The 19142-nt window shown below is 42.5% G+C and overlaps 1 protein-coding gene across 2 annotated transcripts in view; it reads left to right on the plus strand.

Annotated features, from left to right (window-relative positions):
- Rhbdd1 (rhomboid domain containing 1) overlaps window positions 1–19142 on the plus strand; it is a 119511-nt gene that overhangs the window by 23055 nt on the left and 77314 nt on the right. For both annotated transcript variants that reach the window (XM_021173374.3, XM_021173369.3), the window contains exons 2-3: window positions 322–833; window positions 2744–2876. In XM_021173374.3, the coding sequence (XP_021029033.1) occupies window positions 401–833; window positions 2744–2876 (566 nt within the window). In that variant the 5' untranslated portion in view covers window positions 322–400. The remainder of the gene's footprint in view (window positions 1–321; window positions 834–2743; window positions 2877–19142) is intronic.

A 19142-nucleotide genomic window follows, 5' to 3' on the forward strand; every position in this document is an offset into this window, starting at 1 on the left:
GTGGAGTTGGGTCTCTCCCTCCACCTTTTGTGGGTCCTTAGGTTATCGGGCTTGCCCCCCCCCCTTTTTAAAATTTGTTTCTTTTACTGAAAAAGATGCATTACAAGTTCATGACTATTATGGTCAAGGAAAAACATACCTGTCCTTAAGTTCACTTGAATCTGGGATAAAATTTCTATTTTAGAATGTGAAATGGAAAGAGAAGTTAGTAATATCCCTGTTGGACTCGAGGCCACGCCAGCCTGTGCCCATCTTCCAGCGCGGGTCTGAGCAGTAGGGCTGTTCTCAGGTGATGAGTTTCGCATGCCCTATGTGTTTCAGGTGCAGTTCTCCGTGTACCTCCCTGGGTTCCTAATCCTCTAGCACAGTTCCTTATCCACGCTCCTGATATCCTGTAGTCATGCAGCGGAGAACGAGAGGGATCAACACCGGCCTCCTCCTCCTCCTCTCTCAAGTGTTCCAAATTGGGATCAACAACATTCCGCCTGTTACCCTCGCAACCTTGGCTGTCAACGTCTGGTTCTTCCTGAATCCTTGGAAGCCCCTGTACCATTCGTGCATCAGCGTGGAAAAGTGTTACCAGCAGAAAGACTGGCAGCGTTTACTGCTCTCTCCCCTGCACCACGGAGATGACTGGCATTTGTATTTCAACATGGTGTCCATGCTCTGGAAAGGAGTAAAGCTGGAGAGAAGGCTGGGAAGCCGATGGTTTGCCTACGTCATCGCCACCTTCTCCCTGCTTACGGGGGTGGTGTATTTGCTCTTGCAGTTTACTGTTGCCGAACTCATGAATCAGCCTGACTTCAAAAGGAACTGTGCTGTGGGCTTCTCAGGTAAGGCAGACGCTTTCTGAGGGCTGTGTGAGGGAAGTTGGCTGTTTCCTTTGCTAGCTGATATGGGCTCAGGATCCTGAGTGGCTAATGGCTGCTGGGGCCTTCATCTTGAAGAGCAGACCTAGTGGGATAAAAGAAAGCATTGTTTGGACTGTCCCATATTATGCTGCATCTTCATTCTTGGACATTTAGGGTCCTGGTCTGCTAGAACGTGGTTTGGGGTACCAGAAGCATGCAGCTGGCTTTCTCATGGTAGAGCTATGGAAGTAGTTGAGGGTATCTTTACAAAAGAATGTTCTGAAAACAAGATTATACCTGGGAAGCAGACTCAGGGTCCCCTGGTTACCAACTTCTCTGAGTCAGTGTAACACAAAACACTTGTATGTAGCAGGTGGCACTAAGCAAATGAAATACTTACAGATAGGCATCAAGGGGCAACAAAAGCCTGGGTTCGCTGTGAACTGCTCCCCAGAGTTCAGATGGCTTCCCAGAGCAGATGAGGTCTTGACTGTACATATTCCACTTTCAGATGAAGCCTCTAGAAGTCAGCCTTCCTTTACCCCAGTACAGCCAATGACCATAGGAATTCCCGAAAGACAGCCTTGACTTGGCCCTGGACTGGCCTAGCCAGTGCTGCCTCTGTCTCATGTTGCATTTCGTACCTTCCACAGCAATGCTTAAGAATCAGTAGCATGAAATGGGGAGATCTGTATTGGTTCAAGGTTACCTAGAGAATGATGTGGCTTGTGCCTCTCAATAATTTCATTGAAATGAATATCCAATCACGATGGAAAGATGGCTCAGCCATGAAGAACACATATTGATTGGTCTTCCAGAGGACCCAAGTTTGATTTCCAGCATCCTTGTAGGGCTACCCACAGTCACCTGTAACTTCAGCTCCACTGGAATACATACATTCTCTTTTCAGTGTTTTTCCATAGAGGCTACAGGAATCCATGTTATTGGTATTTATTTGTTGTTAATATTTATATAACATAAAATGAGGTTGCCTTCTTCTGGCCTCTCTGGGCACCTGCAGTCACATATATTTACCTGTACTCATATACATAATTTAAAATAAAAATGAATTTTTAAAATGTAAGTGTCCAACCCATTACCATGGTATGTAGCCCATATCTTGGGAACTACCATTGTCATGGTATGCACCCTGTATCTTGGGAGGAGACACATAGCCATTCACCATCACTGTTTGTGTGTGTGTGTGTTGCAGACCCAGAAGGAATGGTGTCATCTTGGTACTGTAGTAAAGTAGCTCAGCTAGTAAGAAGTAGACATGGGATTTGAACCCAGTGGGGAGTCTCTCTCCATGGGCATTGCCCCAGGTATTCTCATTTTACAGATGTTTCACGGGGCTGAAATTGCCATCAGGATTTAAGTTAGGCATGCTAAAGTATGAGATGTGAAGAGGGGGAGGAGAATAGTAATCCTGAACAAGAAGACAGACCGCCCCTCCTGTTCCCCTGCTGTTGTCCCGCCCTTCCTTCCCAACTGCAGCCTTCTGTGTGTAATTATGAAGTACATACACCCTGCTTTCAATGTTTTTCCATAGAAGCTACAGAACACACATTACTGGTATTTGTTCATTGTTCATATTCATATAGCATAAAACTACCTGCTTTAAAGTGGGCAGTTCCCTGGCATTTGATACCATTGCTGGTGGCCCATTCTCACTGTCTATGTCATGCACTTGGAAGCAGTTTGAATTTCTGTGTCAGATCCATTGAAGGGATGACCACTATGCTCCATTGCCCTATGGACTGTGCTTCAAAGCATAAAGTTGGATGTAATAATTGAGTAATTGTTTTGATATTTAATTACTTTTCTTTGTGCCCAGTGATTGTCTCCCTGTTCGGATTGTTGATATCAGTGTGTTCTTTATTCTCTTCCAGGAGTTTTGTTTGCCTTGAAAGTTCTTAGCAACCATTACTGCCCCGGAGGCTTTGTCAACATTTTGGGCTTTCCTGTCCCCAATAGATTTGCTTGTTGGGCAGAGCTGGTGGCCATTCACTTCTGCACCCCAGGGTAAGTAAGTCTTTACTCTCAGGGAATAAACATAGGAATGTGTTGATTCTTGTGGAGAAAGAGTTGAAATAATAATAAGGGAACCATTTTTTTTTTTTTTATAGTGGTGGCTTGCAACCCTAGTGTTTAGAAACTCGAGGTCAGCTTGGGCTATAGAGAGACTCCCTGTCTCAGAAACTAAACTTTTTTTTTCTTTTTACAATGAAGCATATTTTTCAACTTTGAAGACAGATTTGAGTTCCACTATTTTGACATTAGATGTTCCTTGGGTTGAATCCTGTCATCTACTAAACTGTGTGGTTTAGGAGTTTGTTTTTTCTCTTGTAACTAGAAATAAGAGATCATAGGGTATAGACTTGAGACTCACTATTAGCCAGTCAGTGGTGAATTCTAATAAGAATATTGTAGAGATCAACATGGATACCCCAGAAAGATTAAAAAATAACAAGCACACTGGCCTAATACTTTGTGGTCATGATAAATTAGAAATCGTCTTGGTTATAAAGCTCTTTAAATAGAATACTTTTGCACAGTAAATAGATGGACTCTGCTGGGTGTGGTGGTGCAGGCTGTAATCTCAGCACTTAGGCGATGGAGGCAGAAGAATTGTTAGTTAGAAACCAGCCTCAGCTATGTTTCCAAAATAAGACAACGCCAACGAACTCTTAACCATTTGGGTTGTGAAGCCTGATTGTATTCCATTGCTGTTATTCCCTTGTTAATGTGGTTTCATCAGAGGCTGCTTTCAGAACCCCCCAGGGTTCTAAGAATACCATTTGGACCTGCTAATCCAGGCAGGTCTTTGCCTGGACAGTTGAGGGAGGACATAAAGATGTAGAGGTTGATACATAGGTTCCAGGAGACATTAGACTCATTCTGATCTCACCTCCTGATTTCCATGCTGAATTTTCCAAGTTTGGTTCTTTCTCTGCCATTTGGACAAAGGAGGATGAATTGTGTTATATGCCCCATTTCTCCTACCACCTTTAGTTCACACAATCTGTATTATGCAGCTGGAAACCCTGCTTGTTTGTTTTTTCCTGTCAGATCTGGGCACTGTTTACACAGTGGGAGATTTCAGGATTAAGAAAGAAAGATTTTGCTGAAAGGACCCAGATATAGCTGTCTCTTGTGAGACAATGCCGGGGCCTAGCAAACACAGAAGTGGATGCTCAGTCAGCTATTGGATGGATCACAGGGCCCCCAATGGAGGAGCTAGAGAAAGTACCCAAGGAGCTAAAGGGAACTGCAACCCCATAGGTGGAACATTATTATGAACTAAGCAGTACCCCAGAGCTCTTGACTCTAGCTGCATTTGTATCAAAAGATGGCCTAGTCGGCCATCACTGGAAAGAGAAGCCCATTGGACTTGCCAACTTTATACGCCCCAGTACAGGGGAATGCCAGGGCCAAGGGGTGGGGGTGGGTGGGTGGGGGACTCGGGGGGGAGTGTATTGGGGACTTTTTGGATAGCATTGGAAATGTAATTGAGGAAAATACCTAATTAAAAAAAAAAAGAAAGAAAGAAAGGAGGAGGACTTTACTCATTTATTCATTTGTGTTATTATTGTTCAGCTGGGAGCTTTTATTTTGGCCTTATTTTATATGACTTGTGATGTACTCAAAGGAGAACACGCTTCCCTATGTTGTATGGTGGTCTACAAACTTGGATCCTTCTTTAGTGCTGATTCCCCATCACTGCAGCCATTGACAGCCGGTGTATAAATGGCACATGTGTGGCACTGAACACCACTCATTTACAATTGCATTGCTATTTGTGACAGGTCAAGGAAGAAAGCTCAAAAAAAAAAAATCTTCAAAGTTTTCTTTGAAAAGAGTCTAATAATCTCCGTGTCTCATCTGAGCAGCCCCCTCTCTGAGTACCCAATAGGCTCATGTGTGTGCCAGGTTGCACTCAACATTCATATGACAATCACCCCCTCCTGTGTTTGTCCTGTAATGAGTCCACTGAAAAACAGTGCTTTAAATGTTCTCATGGAGCGATTTCTGTGTAGCCCACCATGCGTTCCTTTTAGGGTCTCTACGTGGAAAGGGGATGGTTGCATAACAAATAGCCCCATTCTGTGCGTAGGGATGGGATAGTCTGAGCCCAAGAATTAAGTGGAATTTCCTGTCTCTAAAGCACAAAAGAATAAATCTTTTGGTTTGTAAGATGAATGATAAACTTCTAATATATAAGCATCTACTTAGGCACGTGTCCAAATGCAGATTAAGGTGACCACTAGCCTAGAGAACTGAAAAACAAGTTCTTCTTAAAGACAGATAATCTCAAAAAATTCACAGAAATAGTTTTATCATAGAGCAGGGGAAGGGGGAGAATGAGAGAAAAAGAATGGGGGAGCCAGAGCCTCCACCTTCTGATGGTTTGAAAATAGATGGGGAGACATGATGAGTCTTTCCATCAAAGCCTGTCTTTCTTGTTAGCATTATGTGGGCTGCTCTACCACATATGGGAGGGAGAGAACGTCTGTAGAGCAAACATTTGGTGCTTATCTGGGTCTCATAAAGCCGTAGATGGTAATTGCCCCCAGGTACTCTTAGGTGTTACAAAGGAACATGTTCAGAAAAGGCAGCCAGTAGGCATTGTGCAGTGCCTGAACATGACACACTTGTCACTTTCCTTTCGCTTCCTGGGACCCTGGTATGCCTGTGTTTGAAGAGGTGTCCTTGCTGGGAGCTTGGGGGACAGTACTGCAGCTCAGGATGGAAGGGTAGGCCCCTAGAGGAGGTTCTTGCCTTGGGCTGCCCTTAGTTCTATAAGAAAGCAGGCTGAGCAAGCCAGGAGAAGCCCTGTCCTGGCTCCCTTCAATGATGGACTCCATGTGAAAATGAAAGTCAGATAAACCATGTTCCCAAACTTGCTTTATGGTCATGATGTTTCATCAAAACAATATAAACCATAACTACCATGACAGAGGAGAAGGTGCATGTATACAGAGGAGAAGGTGTATGTATACAGAGGAAAAGGTGTATGTATATGCAGCGGAAGGCATATGTATATGAAGGGGAGCTGTATGTATACAGAGGGGGAGAGTATGTGTATGGAGGAGACGGTGTATGTATTCAGTATTAGGAAATATTGCACACTGAGGTGTGGTTTCCTTTGGAAAGGAAATAGAAATACCTAAATCATGAAACATAGCAAGACTCTGTGGCACATCCTTGGAGATAAAGCCATCATTGTTCCCCGAAGTATGTCCTTTCAAACACTAGTTCCTCTGTGAGGTTTCTTAGCATCTATGAAATAAAATCCAGGGATGCAGAACCTAGGCCATAGAAGCTTTTCCAAAAGAGGCAACAGAGGCAGGAGAATGTAAAATTAGAATAACACTGAAATTGCTGAAGGGGCTCTAGCCAGCTTGCAAACATGGCTCTGGCAGGCCTTGCCCCCCCCCCCCCCCAATTCCCTCTGCCTTGCTAAAAACCATTCGATTCCATTCCTAAATCTAGTTCCCAAGGACTATTCCTGTATTTGGCCAGTTCTTCCTCCTGAGACTGACTACCTAGGTCCAGCTGTGAAAGTATTAAAGTCCAACAATCAACAGCCCCTTTGGCTCCTCTAATTAACACGCCCAGTTAAAACTAAACACCTCGTCCTCTCACGGGGTTTCCCCTCTTTAACCGCCATTTGTCTGTGGGTCTTCTCTATCCAGAGACAAATACCTTTCCCCTTTTCCCTCATCCACTTATCTCTTGTCATTGTCCCTTATGCCTGCCCTTTGTTCTCTGGAGGAAAAAAAAAGAGGGAGGTGAGTTCAGTTAGGACAGATTTTATCTGAAGTGCCAGTCAACACACAGGTTCTAGCTATATAGTAGATTGTTATATCTTCACCTCTGGGATGAAGAAGAAGACTGGGGGCGTGACTATATGTAGTATCTCCTGTCCCATCTGTTCTTTAATTATTAGGCCACTCAGTCTCCAAGAGGTAGAGGTGAATTCTCTTATCTTTTTTACTAATAGATTTTTTTGACATTGTTTAATAGAATTCAGCTTTTGTATCATGTTAAGGCCATAGCTTTTTTAAAAAAACAAAACCAAAAACACCTTATGAGTTAAAGTATACCACAGAAGCCCATGTAAAAAAATGTAGCTTCCCTAGTCCCAGCCACCCACGGTGTCAATAGCAGGTTTCTGAGCCCTTAACTTTAGGTGCAGCCTCAGGTTTTCATGCTGTGGCTACAGACACTGTTGATGGAGGCGCCTTGGTGGTTGTCCTTCTGGACTCCTGACCTACAGAACCTGTGTCTGAGATGACAGTCGTTTCTGTGCTGTTATGTTGGGGAGTGTTTTTCTTCAGCAGGTGTGATGTCAGCAGTGAGTCAAATGACAGGAGGAAAGGGGAAGAGGAGAGTGTGAGGGGTATGTCTTGGGAAGAGAATCAGGAAGACCTGAGCCAAAGGAAAGGAGAACCAAAGAGAGAGACAGATCCTCAGTGAGCTTGTATTGAACAGAGTCGTCACACAGCAAGGCTTCAGAGCAACAGTTTCCACTGTGACTTGAAACCTTTAAAAATTGTGACTGGACATGGCTGCTCGTGCCCTGTCCCCAGCACACTGCAGACAGAAAATGGAAAAAGACTACAAGTTGAGTTCTAAACCAGCCCAGCTTTCATAGTAAATGAAAGTAGGATGCATGGGGGTATGTAGCATGTGGGTAGGATGCTAAATACTATCTCATAGGACTTTGGTTTCAGTTCATATATGGGTGCTCAGCCAAGTCTAAAAATATTTTTAATAGATTGTAAAAATTTTGAGTTCCATTTTATACCAGACAGTAATTTCTTCAACTAGAGTTGAAAACATGAATAGTGGCAGTCTGTAATGCAGAGTGCATCCGATGACCAGGATGTTGGTGGCCATGAGAAGACGTCTGTGATTCCAGATTTCTAGACTGTTGTATATTGTTAGGACAAGGACTGTTTGCCCACAAGGTTTCCTAATGGTCACCAGCCCTCAATATGACTGTTTGTGGAATGTGTGATTCATACTTCACCTAAACCAGAAACACTAATAGCAGTTGTTCAGTTGTTAGCAAAGTTGTTAACTCACCCCTTTTGGAAAAACACACAGGGTTATCGAGAGCAAAGAATAAAAAGAGGTGTAAAGGTTAACGTAGTCCCCAGATGCTAGAGTCACATTTCCTTCTAAACTTTTTGAAAAGTAAAATGTTTCCAACTGCATAGTAGAAAATAAACAAAACCTCTGGGCACTGAGTTGAGATAAGATGAAGGGTTTGTATAAGCAGACAGGCAGCTTGTAAGCATGCCAGTCCAGCCATATTCGAACCAATCAAGCTTCGAAGAGAAAACCTTTTAACAACAGCCTGTCAGACCGAAGCTCCAGAATGCGTCTTGTTCTCTGGGGTTTTGGTCAGCATTCTTGTAGGTCCTTCAGAGGACCAAGGCCTGCTTTCTGGGATTCAGGATTTTCAAGAATGGCTTACTCAAGAAATTATTCAATTTGTGCCATTCTTTTTGTTGGGTATAGCACAGAGTGGCCCCTGTGTGGTGACATGCATCGTTTGTTATCAGGATAAGCATGTTTCTGTAATACATATCATTATCTGGTTATATTGTAATCACTATATTATATTGTAGGATCATATATTTTATCTTTATACTGACTGAGCTGTTGTATTTTTACTTCCTTTTTTATTGCTTTCTGTGTGTATATGTGCACACATGTGTTTCTGCATGTGTGTGCACATATATATGGAGGCCAAAGGTTTAATATCGGTTGTCTTCCTCTGTCACATCTACCTTTCTTTTTTTTTTTTTTTTTTTTTGCGCTTTCTCACTAAGCCTGTGGCTCACTGAATTAGCCAGGCTCACCTGAATCCTCCTGACTTTACCTCCCCTTGGCTGGAATCACAGCCACGTGCAGCCCACCTGGCATTTTACATGGCTCCTGGAGACGTAAGCTCAGATTCTCTTGCTCAGGGAGCAAGCCCTTTACCCACTGAGTCACCTCCCCAGCCCTGCTGCCGCCTTTTTCTACTGAACTTAGCCCGCACGTGCATGTGGAATGGTGGTCCTCTTGATTCATTTCATGGAAAGTGTTTTCTGAGCGTTTCGTTCGAATCAGCATTCCAGAAGTGTTCTGAGAAGATTTGTGGACTAGGCGAGATTTTTTTCTTCTGTATTCCTTAGATGTCTGTTTATGTATTTCTGGTTTTTTTGTCTTATGTGCTCCCAGAAAGCAGTTGGCAGATTCACCCTGCCTTCTAGGAGGGCTTCCAGTTAGAGAGAACTTCAAGTGGGAACAATATTTCACCACTAACCAAGACTCCCTGGAGGTGGATTTTATTCAAGGAGATGGAAATTTTGAAGCAGGATATTTTCCCATAGGCTACAGGTGGAACTCATTGAGGGAAAGGTGGTATATAAATCATCTCCCTGACCATGGAATCCAAGCCTGTGGAAAAAGAGATGGTACTGTCCAGGCCTGAATAGCTAGGCTCTAATCTACCTATTCCCCGAGCTGTAGAAGTCAGGCATGCTCCACACAGAGAGGACAGTTGAACCAAGCTTGCTAAGCTGTCTTTAGTTACTGTTTCCTGAGATTGAGTGTAACCTTTACTTTTAAAAAATTCACTTGTTTGGCTTAGTCTGTAAGGTGCTTGCCATGTAAGCATGAGAACCTGGATTTAGATCCCTGAATCCCAAGTAAAAGGGAGTTATGGGACACATGGAGACACTGGCAACATGGAGACACTGAGCTGGCTCTGTGGACAAAGGCACTTGCTGCTCATACCTGTTGGCCAGAGATCAATCTCCAGAGCCCACACCAAAAGTTGGATATGGCGTGCCCATCTATAAACCTGCAGTTGTACAGGGAGATGGGAGGCAGACATAAGAGAAGAGAAAGTCACCAGGCAGCTAGCCTGAAGTACTTAGTGTGGCAGAAATCAGAGAAAACTTGCCTCAAAAACAAAGTGCAAGGACAGAACCAACTCTGTAAGATTTTCCTCTGTCTTTTATGTGTGCACCATGGCATGTATGCATGCATTTACATACATGGATTGTACACACAATAATAATTGATCCATGTGTGCACCATCTATGCATAATTGGTAAAAATTTACCATAATAATTGGTAAAAAAAATGAAAGTTGGGTTTGTTGGTGCAAGTCTGTAACCCCATGTACTGGCAGGTTTTGTGTGTCAGCTTGACACAGGCTGGAGTTAGCACAGAGAAAGGAGCTTCAGTTGGGGAAATGCCTCCCGGAGATCCAGCTGTGGGGCATTTTCTCCATTGGTGATCAAGTGGGGATGGGCCCATTGTGGGTGGTGCCATCCCTGGGCTGGTTCTATAAGAAAGCAGCAAGCCAGGATGTAACATGCCTCCATGGCCACTGCATCAGCTCCTGCTTTCTGACCTGCTTGAGTTCCAGTCCTGACTACCTTTGGTGATGAACAGCAATGTGGAAGTGTAAGCTGAATAAACCCTTTCCTCCCCAACTTGCTTTTTGGTCATGATGTTTATGCAGGAATAGAAACCCTGACTAAGACACCCCAGCTCTGGGGAGGCAGAATAGGCAGGTCTCTGGAAGTTGCTCAACAGCCATCTTAGCTCAGTGGTCAAGCTTTGGGTCAGTGAGATACCCAGTCTGACATAAGGTGGTGAGTGATGGAGGATACCTGATGTAGACTCTGGTCTCTACACACACATACACACACAAGCAATCATACATACTGTGCATGCACACAGACATGAAGCTACACGTCATAGCAGCAGGAACTTATTGCACTGGCTGTACACACACACACACACACACACAGAGTTCATTACAAATAAGCTGAAAATAAACCAATAACAAAAAGAAAAGCTGCTCATTTTCCATATTCAAATTGAAATATTAGCATATTCACTGCAGAAAAGTTAAAAAACATATCTGTGTGATAAGAGAGTTCCCATCATTGTCCACCCAGGAAAAACCCTATCCTACAGCTGTGGCTTACCTCTGACCCTGCTATACACATTATTTATTTATTTTTTTACTCCGTCAACATGCAATTTTTACCCTTATGTTTTCTACATTTAACTTAATCCCAGAATTCCAGAAGCCTCTAATTTAATGGCTACGTAATGTTTTCTCCTGAGGCTTCTCAATTTGTTTTCCTGTTCCCTAGGTTTTACTGCCTGGTCTTACGCCTGATGCAGATTACAGGCGGTAGTGTTTGTCAGTCTCATTTGTAAGGCTTGGCTCTCCAGACTGAACACTTTCATAGGGTGCTTTCCCAGAATGACATTTCCTTGTCTGCGATTGGTCTTGTGTCCTCTTACACACACACATTTACATACACAAGGGTTTGATCCTTTATGTTAATGAGTGGTGAGAAAAACCAAGATGCCCCTTTCTCTGTTGTACATTTCATTTATTTGTGTTTGTATAGGTCAGAGGACATCTCTTAAAAGCCAGTTCTCTCCCTCCTTACATGGAGTCAGCCTCTGACAGTCAGGCTTAACAGGAGGTGCCTTTACTGATGAATTCAACAACGATTTTGGAGTTTCTGTCATTTATTTAGTTTTTATTTTATGTTATGGATGTTTTTTTCTGTGTGTGTGTGTGTGTGTGTGTGTGTGTGTGTGTGTGTACCATACATGCAGTGCCTGTGCAGGCCAAAAGGGAGAGTTGGATCTTCTAGAACTAGAGTTACAAACAGTTGTGAGCCACCACATGGATGCTGGGAACTGAACTCAGGTAAGTGCTCTTAACAACTGAGCCATCTCTCCACAGCTCTAGGAAATCTTTTACATTGAAAATAAAGATATAACTTTGTTTGAGGTAGAAATTAAAGACATAGATCTATTTAACTACTTTAAATCTGTTCTGTTTTAAGATGGTTTTAAACTAAAAAACAATTACAAAAGAATATATATATAAAAAAAGCTCCTATATTCCACCCAGCTCTGCCTATAGTTAACATTTTATTAGTAATCTGTTCTTCTGTTGGCTTTATTATTGCTGTGACAACATCCTTGACATACAACTTAAAGAAGGTTATGTTTCCACTGATGATTTCAGTTGATTCTTGACCCCCGTGAGGCTGAACATTGAGGCAGCAGGTGCTTATGGCTTCTCACTTCTTGGTAATGAAAAGTGGTGGTTGGGGCAGGACAAGACAGTTGTAAGGACATGCCCCTGGAGACCCACTTCTTAAAGTTTCCATAACCAGGCCGGGCAGTGGTCACTCATGCCTTTAATCCCAGCATTTGGGAGGCAGAGGCAGGCGGATTTCTGAGTTCGAGGCCAACCTGGTCTACAGAGTGAATTTCAGGATGGCCAAAAATCCATAACCTTCCCAGATAATACACCACCTTCCGGGGACCAAGGCCTTTTACTCATGAGCCTTTTGAGGTGACACTTTGTACATAAACTAACAGGTGCATTAGCTAGAAGTAGTGAGGTGGCCTTGGTACTTTATTGTTGACTAAATTCTGTCCTTCATTGAGCTAAGTCAGCTCTGGCAGCCATAACACATCATGGACTGTGACATAAACAGTAGAAATCTTTTTCTCATTGTGGAGAAACCTGAGAGTAAGGTGCCGAGAAACAATTCCTTGTTAGGCAAATCTTGCTGGCTACCTTCTTAGTGTGTCCTTAGTTCTCATGTCACAGTGAAGGGAGAGGAACACAGATGGAGAAGGGATGTGGAGGGAGGGTGGGTGAGGAGAAAGGACAAACACGGGTCATAGACATGTGCAAACTCTGCGTTACCACTTTCTACAAGGGCACCTATCCCATCTTCAAGGGCCTACCCTCTATGACTCCATCCTATCCTAATTATCTCTCAAGGGCCTTGTCTCCAGGCACCGCCCCATTGGGTGTTAGCATTTTACAGTATTACATTGGCAGACAGAGCTTGACCACAGAGGCTCCTGCTGCCCGTGATAGTGTTTTTACTCATTTAATAATGAAGGCTTAAAAATTCCATTTCTGAGTATCTGTGTATGAGCATTTACTCTCATTTGTCTTTGTGTAATTCAAAAGCCATGTTCAGTCAGCCATAGAGCATTACTTCTAAGGGAGTGTTAACTTGGTAACAGGAATCCATATTGCGCTCTAGGCAATTGGACAGGCCTACTGGGGTTCCATTTGAAAATCTGTTACAGAGTCAGAAATACACATGTGAAAATTTTCTGTAGCATCCTGAGGATGTAAACTTTGGAAGACCCTTATCCACAAATGAGTCAGGTTCCCTTGAGGGGCTCTTTCCCTCATCAACCAGAGTATCAGTAAGCAGTGGGTAGACTCAGGAAGCAGCTGTTTCTCTGGGTGAACGCAGGGTTGCCTGGAATGCCTTTTGCTAAGGAAGGAGGTTGGAACTAATTGGCCATCATGCTGTGATGAGACTGTTGCTGTGTGGATGGTAACACCTACTCAGTCTATACTCACCTAAGCGGGCTTGTTAAGGAGTCATTCTGGTGACTTGGTGACAGGTGGGAGGCTTCACTGTTCTGTGTTGTAGGGCATGATGATTGCAGATTAATTTTTTCTGAAAACTGAAAAATAAAGTCATGTTTCCTGGTCCAGCAGGTGACCCACTTCTTCCCAGCGCTGGGCCCCTCATTTGCCCATGTGTGGCCCTCCACTGGAGTGCTGTTAACCCACCGTCGGCCATATAAAGCACCGTGATTTATAAACAGGAAATGTAATTGTTATAGTAATATTTTTCTCATTGGAAAAATAATGAAACATGTTAAGCTTACACCTCCCCCTCCCCCTTTGGCCTTCTTAGAATATAAGCTTTGTCTTTTTTAGAATTTCCTTCAGGAGACATTATTGGTTATAAATGTTTCTAATTAATTATCCACTCTCAAATAATAAGACAGTAAATCACAGCCCAGGTCTTTCTGATACTTTTACTTCATTCTTTCCCTTTCTGTATGAGGATGAGTGTTTGAAAAATGAGTGTCCTCTATTTGCTAAATCCCCTTCCTGCAGTCGGAAGTGATTTTTACTTAAAGGTCATGGGCACTACCAGGCAAGAGGACTGTTTGTCATTTATATTCCCATTTAGTTGGAATTATGCAAAGTGAAGACAGTGGGTGCTATGAATTGAGATCATTAGTACATCAATTATTCTGTGATAACAGCTGAGAACAGGCTGCAGACTCCATAAACGCTCCTTCCATTTAAAGTTAGGTTCTCATTAGCTTATATGAGAGAGAAAATAATTTCATTCTAATTTATTTCATTTTAAATGGACATTGTTCCCTTCTGAATTCAAGAGGAGAGCATTTTAATGCTGTAGTCATTTATAGTACACAGGTCAAATAAATAACAAGTCATATTCCCAACAGTATATGTCACTGCTATAATTTATAGCGATTCCTTGATTCTAAGATGAGCATCTTTTTAGTTTATAACAGGCCATGAATACAATGAGAACATCAGGTATCCTCAGACTAGTAAGAATACTGCTTAATTAGGGATTGTATTGTTGCTGCTGCTGCTGCTGTTGTTGTTTTGCTATTTGTACAAAGCCAGAGCTTCATCTCATGGACTTGAGATGATGTTTGGAAAATCTGGTGAGAACAATCTGAAAATGTTGACTATGTGAAGGAAATCATCCTTCTCACTTTGGGGATGGAGGTCTTGCCTTGAGGTTGGCCATCCTCTAGTGTCTCTGGGATTATAAAGTCTCTCATGGTGCCAGGCTGGGATTTACATTGCTAAGCTTAAAAGCTGTGAGCATAGTATTAGATGCAGACAAGAGGAACAGATTTTTTTTTTTTTAATTTTCAGGTCCAAACGCATTATAAACCAAAATAAAATACTAAAACCTTAGAAATAAATGACAGGAAATGGCTCCTTTTTAATGAAGCATGGTGGGCTTCAAGAGAAATCCCAGCAGGTCGATTGGCAAAAGCTTCTGTTGACAGAGGTTCATCAGTGCGTGTTAAAGGCATGGCATAAAGACTGATTCTTTAAGTAACGAGACCTTAAAGCCACGAGCCTGCTTCCTCAGTAAGTTAATGAGCTTGTAAAAAAAAGCTCTCAGTATTGTATTGACCTGGGTGTTTGATGTGACCTGGTAGATGGTACACTTGGGCGGGCAGTCTCCACGGTGCATAGATAGCAAGTTTCCAGACCAGGAAAAGGAATTATGTTCCTTCATTTCTGAGAATCTGTAATAACTATAAATATCCATAAATACAAAAAATAAACAAAGGAAATGATTGGCATCATTCTATGTATTGACGTGGACTGTGGGGAGCCATTTAAATGCTCATTCAGTAATTGTTATACAGTAGAATATTATACAACTATTAAAATATTGCTAGGTATTAGTTTAATAGATTTGGAAAATTCTCATGGCAAAATAAAGGTGGGAAGTCTAGTACTAGGCATTATTTATAATATGGTTTGACTTTATTTTTATATATTTTACACCCTGGCATAGAACCCTGGGCCACACACATACTGACTAAATGCTCTGTTGCTAAGCCACTACCCTCAGTTTTTGTTTTTGTTTTTGTCTTTTCCTTCAATGTAAAAACTCCCCATGCATAAAGAGTTAAAGAGAAACCAGAACACTAAGAGTGGCCAACTTAGCGGAACTTAAGTTATTTTATCGTTTTTTTTTTTTCTTATATTTTTTTCTCCCGAATTTTCTTTCATGGGAATACGTTATTTATAGTGGAAAAGCCGAGCCATTGAAATCTAACTAGATAGTAGCATTGTTTCATAATATTAATCTGTTGTGTATCTTATCATCTAGTTATTCTGAAACACTGGTTGGTACATTAGAGTTTCATAATAAATCTTAATTGAATAAAATCAGAGTTTGGGGTGGGCCAGCCCCAGCAGGATGAAGATCAAAGTTTGCCACCTGAGGCTGGAAATCACAGGTGGGATGAAGGGGGATAGAACTAAACAGAGAATTCACAACTGAGGAATCTCGAATGGTTGAGAAGCAACTAAAGAAATGTTCAAAGTCCTTAGTGATCAGAGAAATGCAAATCAAAACGATCCTGAGATTCCACTTTATACCAATCTGAATGGCTAAGATCAGAAGCTCTGGTGACAATACATGTTGGAGAGGATGTGGAGAAAGAGGAACACTCCTCCATTGTTGGTGGGATTGCAAACTGGTACAACCACTCTGGAAATCAATCTGGAGGTTCCTTAGAAAATTAGAAATAGATCTACCTGAAGACCCAGCTATACCACTCTTGGGAATATATCCAAAAGATGCCCCACCATACTACAGGGGCATGTGTTCCACTATGTTCATAGAGGCCTTATTTGTGATAGCCAGAAGCTAGAAACAACCTAGATGTCCCAGACAAATGGATACAGAAAATGTGGTCCATTTCCACAATGGAAAACTAGGTGCTGTCTGGGACTCGGCTGAGGAGTGGCAATCTGATCCAGTAGAGGAGTTGATGTCTCAACAGGTGAGCAGGGCTGGATGCTTGCCCTGGGCCAGCAAACAGCTGCCCCTGCTTAGCTGAGAGACCTGCTGAGGGCCTTCAGAGGCTGCCTCAGTCCTGTACGAAATGCAGGATGCTGTAGGTCATGTTCTCTGCTCACAGGGTGACCACAGTGACTTGATCATGCTCAATGTAAACACACAGAATAGTAGGAACCCTGAATCACTTGGGAATTTAGGTTTCTGGTTAGGAGAAATTAGGCATTACAGATGGCTAGTGAAAACCCATTGTATTTAAACCTGTGGCCATGACAGTACATAAGCACATTTTCTTCTATAGCAGGAAAATTGTGATGGTAACTAAACCTATAAGAAGCTCAAACAGGGGGGAAACCATAAGAAATGAGAGGAGATAGGACTGATTATAAGAAAAGCTTTTTTTTTTTTTTTAGGTTTTCACTTATGTAGTTAAAATATCCTTTTTCCAACCTCTCCCAATGTCTTTTCCCTCCAGTTCCTTCCAGATCTGCTTCCTCCCACTAAAATTCATGGCCTCTTTACTTTATTATCCTTATATAAAAATATGTGTAATAAATATAACCTGCTGAGTTTATTTAGTGTTGCTTGTATGTATTTGATTTCAAGATTGATCATTTGGTTTTGTGTAATCAATTAGTGAGAATCCTCCAAGAGACTTTCAAAGCAATATAGGCTATCACCATTGCCCTCGGTTTAAGTGTAGCCCCTGTTGTTAAAGACACCACACACTTTAGACACAGGAAAGATTTTGAGCTAGATCTGACCTGAAAGTCTCTTCCCTAAGCTCTAGATAATCCCAGAAAGTGCTATGCAAACTACCATGGAAGGAAAACAACCAGGAGTCCTATACACAGCTATGACACCTATGAACCATGACAGTGACCAGCATGGCCTGATATCAGTAGAGGTGCAACAGTGACACTAACAACTGTACAATTATATTTAACTACTCAACAAGAGGAACATCATTCCTAGTACTAGAAATTTAACCAGCTACCAGGGTCATGGATCTTAGAGGAGAACCTAGTAGCACCACTTTGTTAGACCAGCATAACTGCTCACTGCATTCCAAACTTATCCTTACACCCACAGGTGAGTGTAGCCCTGATCACACATCAAAGGAGCTTCCCTTTGCAGCAGACAGAGACAGTTACAGAAGACTACAACTGGCCAAATGCAGGGAAAGACAAAATTAATAAAACAAGCGCCAAATATGATGGAATTGATAAACGAAGAATTACATTTTTGAAAAGATTCATTGCCAGGCAGTGGTGGTGTATACCTTTAATCCCATTGTTCAGGAGGCAGAAGCAGGCAGGGCTTGTGAGTTCTAGGACAGTCAGAGCTACACAGAGAAACCTTATCTTAAAGAAGGAAGGAAGGAAGGAAGGAAGGAAGGAAGGAAGGAAGGAAGGAAGGAAGAGAGGGAGGGAGGGAGGGAGGAAGGAAGGAAGGAAGGAAGGAAGGAAGGAAGGAAGGAAGGAAGGAAGAAGAGAAGAAAGAGAAAGAGATTAATCAAGTGGACAAACCTGTGGCAGACTTTTATCGAGAAAATAAGGTGGGTGAGGCCTGCAGAGGTGGCCCAGTGGTTAAAAGCACCTGTTGCCCTTCCCGAGGACTCAAGTTCAGTTTCTAGAACCCACATGGCAGCTTACAACCATCTGTAACACCAGTTGCAGGGGAGCCAGTCCCGCCTTCTAACCTCCACAGGCATCAGACATGCACATAGTACATACTCAGAGATGCAAGCAAAACAGTAAAACAAAAAGTCTTTAAAAAAGAAAGTAGAAAGAAGACTTCAGTAAATAGTTTTGAAGGCCAAGCTGTCACCCTAGACATGGAGGAGACTGGTCACCTTAGGGCTGTAGGTTTGTGGGAGAATACGGTTTGCTGCTTTAAGACATCTCACACTGTTTTAAAACACTTAGATACCTATTACTCAAACCTCTTTTTTTTTTTTTTCTTGTAAAGAAAAAGCCTGAGTTTTCATGATTCAAAGGCTAGAATATAATTTTTCAAGACCCTGGTGTTTCCCTGATGTGGTGAAATTGCTGTTTTCAACCAGATCCCTAGATCCCTAGGTTCCTTCAGAGTTTCTCGTTTTATTTAGTGAGGTCTTACTCAGAGAACACTCAGTCCTGGTGTCGGTTAGGAGTTCATGGCTCTGTACCCTTCCAGGGAGGGTTGCCCAGGCTACCTAACTTTTGACTTTGATGAACCAGTTACTCTCACTTAGAAGGTGATATAAATAGATACTGAGGGATTTGAACTCTGGGCAGGGGCTTCCTTTTGCTCATTTCTCTAAAGCAGCATTGTGAGGTGTGATCCACCACGGGTAAAAATAACTCGGACTTGCTAATGAAAGACAGTGTGCACAGAACCTGCTCTCGCAGCACACACTTTTATAGATGCTGAAATGCTCTTGTCAAACAGTATTTTAAAAACTGTCAGAGGTGTGTGTGTGTATGTGTATGTGTGTGTGAAACGAGTTTTAAATAATTCAGCACTATTCAGCCAGCTGAAAATGACTTTATAAACTTGGAGTCCTCTTTTGTATTACATAAACAGGAAGGTGCCATGAATTAAAAATGGCCTCTGCCTTCCATCCATCAGGTTCCAGTAACCAGTGTGAATGGACTTTTGTTGTTGCTGCTCTCGTTTTCCCATTAAAGAACTGTGGTGCAGTTATCCCAACAGATACTGAATAGTACAGAGTGCTAGCTAGCTTCCTGACAGCAGGTCCTGCCTGCTTTGTCTGACATGATGGCTCTGCTGTGGTGGCAGCCTCTCCTCTGCTTCCCCTGAGCGCTGCTGCTACAGAAGT

The sequence above is a fragment of the Mus caroli genome, unplaced genomic scaffold (genome assembly GCF_978045245.1).
Source record: "Mus caroli unplaced genomic scaffold, Mus_caroli_1 scaffold_1, whole genome shotgun sequence".
NCBI lineage: Eukaryota > Metazoa > Chordata > Mammalia > Rodentia > Muridae > Mus > Mus caroli.